Genomic DNA, 12,223 nt, shown 5'->3' with positions numbered 1-12,223 from the left:
CAGGTGTTTATGGTCATTCCTCTAGTATTAAGGCCTGAAAAGTCTTTTTTCTTAGTTGTTGTCAAAATGGACAAATGACTCCAAGATTAAGATCTTTTTTCTTTTCCTTGGCAGCTCTTCCAAACCATCTAGTGATCTTCTGGATCTTCAGCCAGATTTTGCATCTACTGGGCAAGCGGCTCCAGCAGCCCCTGCTGGAGCAACTTCATGGGGAGGTAAAGAAACTCACTACCAGCATCTCTTCTTGCAATCTCCTTCTCCTTGCCAGGCTGGCTGAACTGAAACCTGGCACTTTCTATACTAGCACAGGATGTTCCCAGCTCATTCTCTGGATTCTGCTGACCTGATAGTCAGACATTCCTTTGCAGCACAAGACTACTCCTTTTTCTGGGGATAYGCATAATAGTATAATCTGCTTATGAAGGCCAGACTGCAAAGCTGGGGGGAGCAGGATTATGTAATTGAAAGTGAGTGGGAAGAGGATGGCTTAAGATGAACACGTAGGGTAGGCATCTTTAAACAGATGAGGAAGTAGAACTAGAATTGTTTATGTGCTTATTGGCCAGGTGTGTGACAGGCTGTGGGCARAACATCAGCTCTTCCATTCATAAAGCAAAGCTGGCAGATCTGGAGGATCAACAATTCTCTTACAAACAGAGAAGTCCAACAGGCTGTGAACCAGGCAGTATACACTATACACTGAACTGAGTTAGTTGTTCCAGACAACATTGGCTGTTAGTGATCTGAAGAGGACCACCATTCAGTGTTGGCAAGTTTCTCCCCTGTGAAGAAGAGAAATTACACCACTAAACGATTACTTAGCTTGTATAGTAGTAAACCCACTGTGGTGTAAGTTTAGAAATCTTCACTTGTGTGACAGCTTAATGAACTCATCAGTCCTCTTATGGCAGGTATGCTACCCTGAGCCATGATGACTCCTTTACTGAATGCTAATACTGGATGCAAGTGACTTCTGCATCCCCTATTCCTCTTCTTAGTTTTAGTTCATTAAAGATGACATTGTCTCTCAGCCRCTCTCAGTCTTTCAGCATTGTGAAAGAATAACTATTGCTCTAACATAGACCGAGTTTTGCATATCCATATTTAGCCTGTTGAATTGAGTTATCTTGCAGAAGTATCAGTTTTATTAACCAAACTGTATTCTTATCCAGAAAGCAGGACTGAATAGTCATCTCTCCTAGGGTGCCTCTGACTAATTCTTTTGCGGTTTTGATTGCATCCTGTTTGACCTTTCTGTGTAATTTTGCTGTAGCAGCAGGTAGTTGCATTGTTGTCCTGCTCCCTCGTTCTCAAGTATTGGAACACAAGCTTTTCTGAGATGTTCTGGAAGAACTCAGGCTTCTCGGCTAACTTTTTTTTTTTTTTTTTTAAGTAGTTGTTCATTCACGCAGACTAAATACCATTAACATCTTAAAATATTGATTCTCATTGTAATTTAGGTGTTTTAGAAAAGATGTTGTATGTGTATTCTTTTGAATTACTGAAAACTTTTTAAAATCACGTAGTAATGCACCTATTCCTCTTACTCCACAATGGACAAGGGCAGCTAACTTTTTTCCTTTGGCCAGGGTTATCACCACCTCATCAAGCATTGTTCAGTCTTTCAGAACAGCATTTTGTTAACTTAGTAAGCTTCAAATTTGTCAGCTTTGCTGCTTGCAGGAGTCCAGGTATGATGAACTGTTACTGCATCAGAATCTTACTTTTTTTTTTCCTCCTCCTGTTCAGTAGTTGCCAAACAGTGTTAGACATGCATAAATTGAGAACTGTAACGGCTTTATTGTAAAAATACGGAAACTTCCATTCACCTTTCGTCTAGTAACAAGAAAACCTTGCAGCCTGCATGAAGTTCTTTTATTTAAACTAAATCTGCAGGATGAAGCTGGTAGTCATTCAATATTATATATTGTCATAGGTACCATGGAGCCTTTTGCATACAACCAGCTTCAAGCCATTTTTTTTCTGGGTCCTCTAAGCTTTTTCTTCTCATTAGGTTCTTAATATATATTATAGTCCAGCAGACAGGGAACAATAGGGAAGAATTGTGCCTCAAGATCATATGTCTGCCTGGGTTGGGAGCCACATGAGAAAGCCAAAAATTTTCCATCTGAAAGTTTCAGAAGGAACTTCAGGAAAACAAAACTCTTGTTTTGCAGTTTTTAACAGTGCCATTAATTTGACTTGTTAGACTGAATTGCAAGAGCATGGCTCAGTGGAGAATAGTGTGATTCTGACTGAAGAAAAATGAGGAGGAATGTGTGTAGAGAACTCTTCTTGCAAAAATGTTTTTGAATCCTTGCAGAGACAGAAGGATCTTTCAAGCAAAAAGGAAAAAGTTATCTTGTTGATTACTGTCCAAGCATGGAGAGTTGGGCTGGACTGATGTTAATCTTTCATGGTTGCAGAGAAATTGTTCAGTGTAAATCTTCACATGTTAGCATCTTCCATTCAATCAATAATGCTTAAGTAAAGGACTTAAGTATTTTAGTTGAAGCAGGAACAAGGAAAGGCAACAAAAGTATTGTTTGRGTCCTTAGCAACAGCTTTGGGAAGGCCAAAGCCCAGCTGAAGCCAAGATTAATAAGGGTCACTAGGACTGACAAAGACTTTAAACATATTCTAGTAGCAAAAAGAAGCTTAGGGAAGAATGTGCATCTTCCAGTTAGTGGGGGAGACAACCTAGTAACAGCCTGTGGAAAAGACTGTAGTACTCTCTGACATGTTGCCTTGGCCAAGCCCTTTTCCAGACCTCTGTGTATATTGATATGGTTTGGGAAATGGAGGAGCAGTAACAGTGGGGGAGCAACAGGTTAAGGACTGCTTGGAGAGACTGGAAGTATTCAGATCTGTGGCCTGTATGGGATTCACAAAGAGGTGTTGAAAGAACTGAATGATGTCATTCCAAGGCTGCTCTCTGTCGTCTGTGAGAAATGACAACTGGGAGAAGTCTCTGAAGACTGAGGAAAGCTAATGTCTAACTCATCTTTTAAAGGCAAGAAATACCCAGGGAACTATAGACTCCGGAGTCTTACCCTGGTCTCTGGAAAGATTGTGGAGCACATAATCTTGGAATCTGTTTCCAAACACACGGAGGACAAAAAGGTAGTCAGAAATAAGCAACATGATTTTCCAAGGCAAATCCTGCTTGACCAGTCTTATTGCCTTCTACAGTGAATGACTCGAAAGATAGGTGAGGGGACAGCAATGAAATAATATACCTGGACTTTAAAGGTCCAAAGGACTTTGGACACATCTTACAGCACTTTCATTTGGAATATGYGACCTGGATGACTGGACTGTTAGATGGATTGAAAACTGGCTGGACACCTGGTCTCAGAGTGGTCATGAAAGGCTTGACATCCAGTTGGCAGCTGCTGATGTGCAGAGGACCTCTGGTACCATTAGAGTGCATTGTTCGAGATCTTCACTTTCATACTAGTGGGTAAGAAGGAATGCACTCTTAACAAATCCTGTAGATGATGCTGAGTTAGGAGTGGCTGACAAGCAAATGTTAGTTTCAACCAAGAGAGACCTGATTAAACTCAAGGACTGGACCAACAGAAACCTGTTGAAGTTGAAGCCCAGAGTTTTACACCTGGAACAGAATGACATGATGCATTTAGCGGTACAGACTTGTAGCTGATGAGTGACTACCTCAATGCACCTTGCTGAAGGTGACCTGGAGGGCACTGTGAATGCCAAGTGGAATGAATCAACAGCGAACTCATCACAAGTAAGGCAAGCCGTGTGCTGGGCTAGATTAGCAAGAACATAGCCAGGGTATCAAGACAAGCTGTTTTTCCCCTTCTAATCAGTGCAGGTGAGGCTACATCTGGAATACTGTATTCCGTTCTGGGCYGTCCTGCTCAAGAGGAACTTTCGAGAAACAGAAGGGGGCAGAGGGCTACCAAGTTTTCAGGGATTTAGAGCACTTACCTGTGAGGAGAGGTTGAGGGAGTTCGGCTTATGCAGTCTGGCAAAGTAAAGGCTAAGGAGGACTCCTAATAGTGGCCTACAACTACTTGAAGGGGACTTACAAAAACAGCGGAGCCAAACTTTTCTTGATAGTGATGGTTGGTATAATGAGGGCAACAGCCACACATTGCAGCTTTGGAGATTGATTGGACACTAGGAAGAATTATTTCGCTTGGAGGGTAGCGTAGCGCTGGAACAGGTCACAYGTGTGAGCTAGTGGAATCTCCACCCCTGGAGATTTTTTCAAGACTTGACTAGACAAAGCCATGGCTGACCTGCTCTGGTGTTGGCACTAGCTGTGCTTCGGGCAGCAGTTTGGACTAAAGATATCAAGTTCCCTTCCACCCTGGAGTTTTGTGAGAACCTGTAACAGCAGCTCCCTGCTACTCGAGCTTTTTCCTCATCTGCAAAACTGCTCTTGCACACAGCAAGTTCATGTGGGAACTCGTGGGAAAGAAATGGTAGTAGTAGGAAGCTAGAAGGATTGCTTCAGTTCAGAATAGCTATGAGACTATAAATCTCAAATACTTCAGGCTGTAGCATCAACTGGCAGTTTGAATGTCACATGCAAACCTGAGGAATCCAACATGCTGTCACTAATGAATGATACTGCTTTCTCAATCTCCCTGGCAGTGTGGATTCTGTGTATTCTGGATAGCGTACTGCATGTTTTGTGATAAAAGCTGTATAAACAGGCCATGTAGATTCTGTATATACATAAGTTGTCTAGCAAATGAGCTATAACTTGAGAAAAATCTATACTTCTGTGATAAAAGTAGAAAATCAAGGTAGGGTAAAAAGTTGCTTGCAGCATACTGTAAGGTGAATAGATAAGCGTTTGGCAGGCAAGTTAGGCTGTAGCATTGCAAAAAATGCAGTAGGTCAAATTCTGCATCCTCCAAGTTCTGACACTTAAACATGAAGGTAAATTGACTTGATTTTTTTATAYTGAACTACCTTGTGGCATGCCTTAGAACATGGATTGCTGCTAGTATTCTTTCTTTAGTATTACTATACAATAAAGCATTGATTCTAATCTTTCCCATATTAATAGTAACTGTAGACTGCCATGCTGAATAGCTGTAATTTCACTGTACTGTGATCTATAACATAACTGGAAACAACAATGCATCTAAGGATAAGCTAATAAAAGGTAGAAGTTTGCCAACAGTTGTGTATTTTCAGTCTAGCTGTGAGACTTCCACCTGGTGTGCAGTAATGAGATACCAGAGTGCTGCATTTTTAATACACTGTTAAGCTATTTYGGTATGGTATTTTGACTTACCTGAGCTCATGCAGTGAGTCTCAAGTAGAGCTCTCCTAGAGAACCAATTACTAAAATACCTGCATATGTTCTTTGGTGCCTTTTTAACAAGTGTGGAAAATAAAGACAAATTCATGAAGGTTAAGCTGTGCTTGCTCAAAGCATTTTGCTTCCTAGATACTGACCTGTAGTAAAGTGTCTGGACTCTGAGCTTGCTGTTCAGTGTGGGTCAGAGGAACCCATGACCCCRTTAGATGTACAGTGAATCTAGGAGCAACATCGAGCTACTGGTCAGTAAATATGTAGCTGTTGTGCTCAGACTACTTTCACTGCAGTATAAAACATGAAGTAGGCCAACCTGCTTAGTTTGTTCAGTGTTTTGCAGCCTATAAAGGGTTTTGTGCTACCTTAGCTATGCTAATAGTTCTAGAAATATTCAAGCATTTAATATAAATAGCTGTACTGCTGGAGGCATACATAAGGGGTGAAATGCAATGAAACTGAAGATGATACCTATTGGTAACATGTGTGCTCCCCCCCCCCCCAAATAGCACTGTACTGATTTGCATTCTATTGTAGGGTGAATATTCCCTATTGGGACACATAAACACTGTCATTGAGGGTAATGAAAGGTTGGGATGCAATTTAGACCACTTTCAGCGCTCTTCAGCAAAAAAMCATAACGCTTCGTTTGTGCTAGATTCTGCATATCAAAAAGAACAGTACAGCTACATATTCTGTCATTCTGAATGGACTGCTGATCTTTGAAATACACCTAAGGTACAAGGTGCAAGTTTTTGTGAGCCTGAAATAATACTGTGTGGTACATCAAGGACTKTCTAGAAAAAGGTGCTTGTAGTGCTGCAGCCTAGCATATTTCTGTCATCTCCAAAGCAGTTCATAGAGATGGATTAGTTACGGGTGTGAAAAGGAGCACATATATACAATGGTTAAAAGAACCTGATCATGATCTATAACCTAAAGTATTCAATGCTTCAGAATCCTGTCTTCTATGAGAGTAGAACAACTGTTCAGTCAAGAGAAGGCCATGTGCCTTAAAGGAAGGACCTGAGCACCTCTTTCAGTCTAATGAAACTACAGAGCCTAAAATATAGTGTTAGCTTCCTCAGAGATGGTAGTAATAATTATTTTGATGTAATAGTTTAGTAGATACATTAGAGAGACAGGCAAAACTTCCTCTTTGAGCTTGATCTGACTAGTCTCAGAGGGCAACAGCTTGTAGAGAAGCCTGCCATTAAAGATGCTTGTTGGCTTCTGAAAACAGTTGAATAATGAACTGAAGTTGGAATAGCGCCAACCTGCTTAAGTTGTCAATCACTCATAGCCTTCATAGCAAGTGTTAACATAGGTTGTACCTTTTGCACACTGTGCTTATTCCATCACACATATAGGGAAACCTCTCAAAGAGGAACTGTTTCTTTTTTTCAAATTTTTTTTCAATACAGTTATCTCAAATACAAAAACTGCAAACTACTTGTCTTTCAGAAAATATTTGGGGCAGTAGGGATGCTGTGGATTGTATCCTGAAGTACTTTAATACTGTATTTGAAAGCTCCTGTCTGCTAGAGTACGGTGGCTTTAGTGCCAGTTTTGGAAAGGGTTCTAGGGGTGGTATGTGGATCACAACAACTCAGTTCTGACAAAACAGTAAGCTAAATTCTGACTACTTTTACTGACTTTTAATAGCTTTGACTACTTTCTTGCTCCTTACTTTGGTCTAGAAAATACCTGTAACTAAACAGAATTATCTTGAAATTCACTTTATCTGCATACATTCTGCTAATAGCATAAAACAGTCTTGAATAATTGCTCACTGATTTGTATTAATCTCAGTTACTTCTGTCTGTTTGCTGTATTTGTGTGTGAGAACTGGGTTTCATTGGGGCTTGCTCCTCTCATGTAAACTTTTACCTTGTGAAAGTCTTGAATCTTCATATAGTTAGACCCACAGACTTAAATTTAAAAATTTCAATGTACTTAGGGAATGCTGTTAGCTATTTTTAATTCTTAAAGTAGTCCATCTGCTTCTGGTGGAACTCCCCCATTGCTAAAACAAATGCCAATTCAGGGAGAGGGAAGAATGAGAACTACTACGCTGTTGAACTGAGCGTTCCAAAGAAATGGTTCTTGGCTTTACCCTAGGTAGTGAAAAGTAGGAGACCTTCCTGTCAATAGTTAGGCTAATACTTGGTTGTCTGTATGGTAGTTTAAAAACGGGAATGAAGTCCAGCTGTATGAAACAGAAGTGATAAATACTGCCAATGTTTGAATAACTTGCTGATTAGAGATCAAATGCGTAAGACTTGTGCACTGGTTCTGATTTGAATAGCGTTATTAAACAGCATGAGCTTTGTTATGTGACAATAACTGTTTGACTGTTGGAAAATTAAATGCAAAAATTTTGTTTAATCCAGACGTGTCACTTAGAGAATGAACGTATGACTAATGAACACCTTCTGCCTGGCTGTTCTACTAATTGCTCTGTTTCTTTTATACTGCTATCGTTTTAATGGACAATCACTAGACCTCTTGGGAGAGGGTGAGTAATACTTTTAATTTCTAAGACTGTTGAAAGTTCAGACTCCTTATTAAGTATTAATATTCTTGGAGTTGAGTGTTAGTGGTCTCTCTCCCTCTTCGCCTTACTTTTCCTGTTTGATCTTCGTTATATGGTTACATATAGATAATCTGGCTGCACTTTCCGGTGTTACCTCTGAGCCACAGATTTCAGATCCATTTGCCCCAGAGCCTAGTGCAACTACTGCTGCAACTACTGATACTGCAACTACTTCAGCTGCTGCTACAACTACAGCTATTACTGATGCCACTGCTGAAGTGGATCTCTTTGGAGGTTAGTTTGGTTGCTCTAGTAATCTAATCCAGTTCATATGGTTGATGAAGCAATATTGAGATCCTCTATTGTAATAAGGCCTCTAGTTTTACTTGCTCAAGCAGAGACACCTGGGTGTTGGATACTATATGGAGCAGGAAACGTAAACTAACCAACTAGCTTTTTGTTTGCTGTGTTATTAGCTAATAGGCTCCTCTGCATATACAGCATTTACCTCTGCATACGTCCAATTATAGGAAATGGAAAACTGCATACACTTCAGACTGAGGTACATTATGATAAACAGCTAACTAAGAAAATCAGTTTTCAGGTCCACACTGGGTTAAGCAGGTATTCTTTCCACATTATGTAGTGACTATATGCTGCCTGAATTTCTGGGGAAAAGCAATTGTGCTTTCCTAGTTACCGCACTGGAGAGGATGGACATGGTAGCTTCTTACCTCTTTCTTACGTGTCATGCTTCTGTCACACAGCTGTGTTGTGTTTCTTTGGATCTTTCCTTGAAATTTGATATTGAGCCACCTGAAATTCTGCATTCTGCAGGATTCCCAACAGCAAATTGAAGTTACAATGAACTTGTACTGGATGCCAACTATACAGCTAATGTATAGGCATCACTGTCTTATAACTTTTCTTATATATGCTCTTTCCATCTCTAATGCTAGTTGCTAAACTCTTGGGTAAGAATAAAGTCTTCTGTCTGCTGCCAGCTTTCTTCTCACTCTACTGGAGTATAAGGCTTCTCAACAGCAAGTCAGAAATACCTCTGTTTCTTTTCAACTTGGTACCAACCCAGCTTGATAGGCAAACTTTCTGATTTACAAACTAACATATTTTACTTCGGCTTTAGGATTATCTGACTACTCTGTTTAACTAGTTGTCTCTGAAGCTTACTCCCAGTGTGACAATGGATGTCAAGATTTAGTAATAACTTGCTTGCTGTCAAAACTTAGTTCCAGAACTTTGCTGTATGTTCTCTGTATGGGTGTGCTTGTTATCTATTGCTTCTAAGGACAGAAGTACAGGAGAGGTCTAATACATGCATGGTTTGACTACAAAGCTGTTTCCTAAAGCGTGAAAGTTCCCAGCTAGAACCTGTGTTTAGGACTGACCTTTGAGATATGCCCAATGAAATTGCTGAGAAGCTGTAAGAAGGGAGTAGGACTGCTACACTGCTACTTAATCCCTCCTTATATAAAGATGAATAATAGACCAAGTGCCATGGATTCAGGCAGTTGAAAAGCAATTTAAAATCGTCTATCACTTGGACAGCAGTTCTGGCTAGTTAAAAAGTGGTATCTTGAGAAGCTGGGTACACCACTAGGAAGTCTTATATGGGTTATTGTCAGAAACCTGTATAACAGAAGTTGAGGCATGTTACTGAGAGCCTCAGGCCTGTACTCATTAGCACCTGCTCAACTGCATGGCATGTGAAACTTCCAGTGTGTAGACTTTGGAAGGTGAGCCAATTTTTATTACAACACTTTTAAATTGCATTATTAAGTTAGCGTAGATATATGACCTTTTAAAAATTAAACTGCAGTCTGATGGCTAGGAATTACTGTAAATTTTAAAGTGGATTAGAAAAACTCCTGCCCTTGCCTATTCTTCTAGTCCTACAATGGTAAGATGTTCAGTTTTTGTTAGTTCTTCCTCTATCCTGTGACTGGAAAACTGGCTACTACTAGATACCGTCTATACTTGCTGTGTTTATAAAGCAGCGAAGAGCTGGATGCTTTTAGCATCTAATGATTTAACTGCACTTTAGACTATTTAGTGGCACACATGAAAACATTATTAGGAACTGAGTTGCCTTCATCCTCCAATGTGGAAAGACACTTTACTTCTGCAGTAAGGTATCCAATCTTCAGTGACTAGATGTCTTAATTTAAAGAGAATATATTTAGTTGTTCGAATACTGTAAATCTCCAGTGGGTTGCATATTAGGTGAGTACTGAATCCTTCTTGGAACACTACAGGAAAAGGCAAGGTTTTATTATTTACAATAACATCTAATTACTAGATTGAAAGTTTCTGGTTCTGTAGAAGAAAGATCTCTGAACACATTCAGCAGTGTGTATGATATAGTAGTGACACAGTGCCTTCTAGACACCCACAGGTTAGCCTCTTTTTAAATCCCGGAGTCTGTATTGAACTTCCATCTTCTAGTCTTGTTTTTTTTTTTTTTCCTGAAGCCTCCTCTGTCTGCTGAATGCCATACAGATGAGTGACACTTTGCTATCAGTAATGCCCTGTGCCAATGTTCCTTGTTCCTTCAGAGTGTATGTACAGTGCAAGAGATGGTACTTTTGGGGCAGGCACTGTTGCTATCTAGCTTCTGTGGTGGTAGGCATGCTGACCCTTATCTCAATAAGGGTCTTCGGGGTTGCTTTGACTTTTTACTGCTTGTCAGTTCTTAGTTGCTTTACATGGTTTTTTTGGTGGTTAGGTGTAGTGTGGGAAGGAACAAGAGGAGTCATCTCAGGAGAAAGGATGAAAAGAGCCTGCAAGGAGTGGCAGGGTAGCGAAAGGAGGCTCTGAAAGCTGCAGGAAAAAAACAGCCAAGTAGATGGAAGAAGCAGAAGAGGAGACTGCAGCAATGGGTGCTCCCTTGTATTCTCTTGCACTATGTCCCTGGCACTTTAACTGATAGGAGTCTTATGCTTCTGATAACTGTACTTGCAGTGTCTTTAGGAAGAACAGCAGTTCTGCATTACATCCTTGTCTGATATAGACTTAGAAAGCGATGAGAAATTCAGGAYTGATCAGTCTGATTAATGAGCAAGCTTTCAGTTAACTGGTCCAACTTGAGGAATTCCTTATCTTGTTTCTAAGAGAAACAAGAATGTATTTCAAAGTGCAGCTGGAATCAGTCCTGAGAGGGAGAAATCTAAAGGCAGAAGAAAGGTGAAATACCTGGAAATAACCTATATCTCAATCGTAGAACTTGAACACGGTGTTTTTGGATGTGACTGAATACTTTTAAGGCAAGATCACATCAATAATGTGCTTATACTGTAAGCAGTGCAAGTAACAAGTAATGACAGACACTGTGCAAACGTCAGTTATTAGGCATTCAGATGACATGCATCATAAGTAGGCAGCAGAACTATGGTTTTCCCTTTAACAAAACTAAAGCCAAAGTGATCAAGACTATTTTGGCACTTGAGGGCTAATGAATGTCTGTTTTAAGCTGGAACATGCTGTTGCTGTACCAGTAGTGAAAAGCAAACTAGTGCTAATTCAAATAAAAAGCCTGAATTTATGAAACTAAACAAATCACTTTTCAGTGACATTTATTTTGCTGCAGACAAGGTATACAGAAGCACTGTTTCAGTACTTCAGAACTTAGAGGTGCCCTTCTTTACATATCATTTCAATAAGAACTTTTTTTTGTTTAACAACTCAAGTGTTATGCAATGCATAATACATACCTATCACTCCTAACAGATGTTTCATGTAGTATGAACTTGCAAAGGTTTTGGCAGTGTTTCTCTAAGTTGCCTCCCAGTCTGACTAGAAACTGAACTGAAGAACATGTACTACTTGATTCTTGGAGTGAAAAGTTAGATTCACTTTTGAAGCAGAAGATGCACAAATGTAGGAAAGTGGCATAAATTAAGTAAATTCAGTAACTGCTTTAAAGTGAAAAGATCTCTTGAAATGCTGGATATACAGATGTAGAATTATTGAGCCAGTTTTGCAGAACAAAGAGGAAAATAAGCAGTCCAGTTTTTTTGACAAATGCAATAGGCAGTACACAGTTGTTTTCATTTCTGCATGTGATGCTAGMTTTTAGTTGAAGTCTGTGCAGGTACAGCAGAGCCTTTGAAAGGCTGTGGAAATCTTAATAAGCATTAACTCTGTGGCAAGTTTCAGGGAGGACTTATCTAAAACCCTTGGTGCTTTACAAGGTGAGCTATTGAGGTGGGTCTGTCTCTAGGCTCATAGAGTTTCTTGAACTCCTCAGAGTGGTGTTTTTCTTTTAAATTCCATTATGAACTTAGCTGTTTACACCACCTACCATTTAACCCAAGTGTGATGCTAAGAAAACAGTAATACTTAGCTCAAACCTTATTCAGGAGTAGCAA

General features: G+C 39.9%; 1 protein-coding gene across 4 annotated transcripts in view; it reads left to right on the top strand.

Annotated features, from left to right (window-relative positions):
- Nucleotides 1-12,223, top strand: part of SNAP91 (synaptosome associated protein 91) — a 71,238-nt gene that overhangs the window by 37,969 nt on the left and 21,046 nt on the right. For 3 of the 4 annotated variants that reach the window (XM_026080248.1, XM_026080246.1, XM_026080245.1), the window contains 3 exons: nt 115-215; nt 7,806-7,820; nt 7,965-8,132. In XM_026080248.1, coding sequence (XP_025936033.1) covers nt 115-215; nt 7,806-7,820; nt 7,965-8,132 — 284 coding nt within the window. The remainder of the gene's footprint in view (nt 1-114; nt 216-7,805; nt 7,821-7,964; nt 8,133-12,223) is intronic. The other variant, XM_026080249.1, reaches the window with a different exon arrangement.

Source organism: Apteryx rowi, unplaced genomic scaffold, assembly GCF_003343035.1.
Source record: "Apteryx rowi isolate R43461 unplaced genomic scaffold, aptRow1 scaffold_512, whole genome shotgun sequence".
NCBI classification, from domain to species: Eukaryota; Metazoa; Chordata; class Aves; order Apterygiformes; family Apterygidae; genus Apteryx; species Apteryx rowi.
Note: the sequence above shows the minus strand (reverse complement) of the source record. Positions and strands in the feature narration are given on the sequence as shown.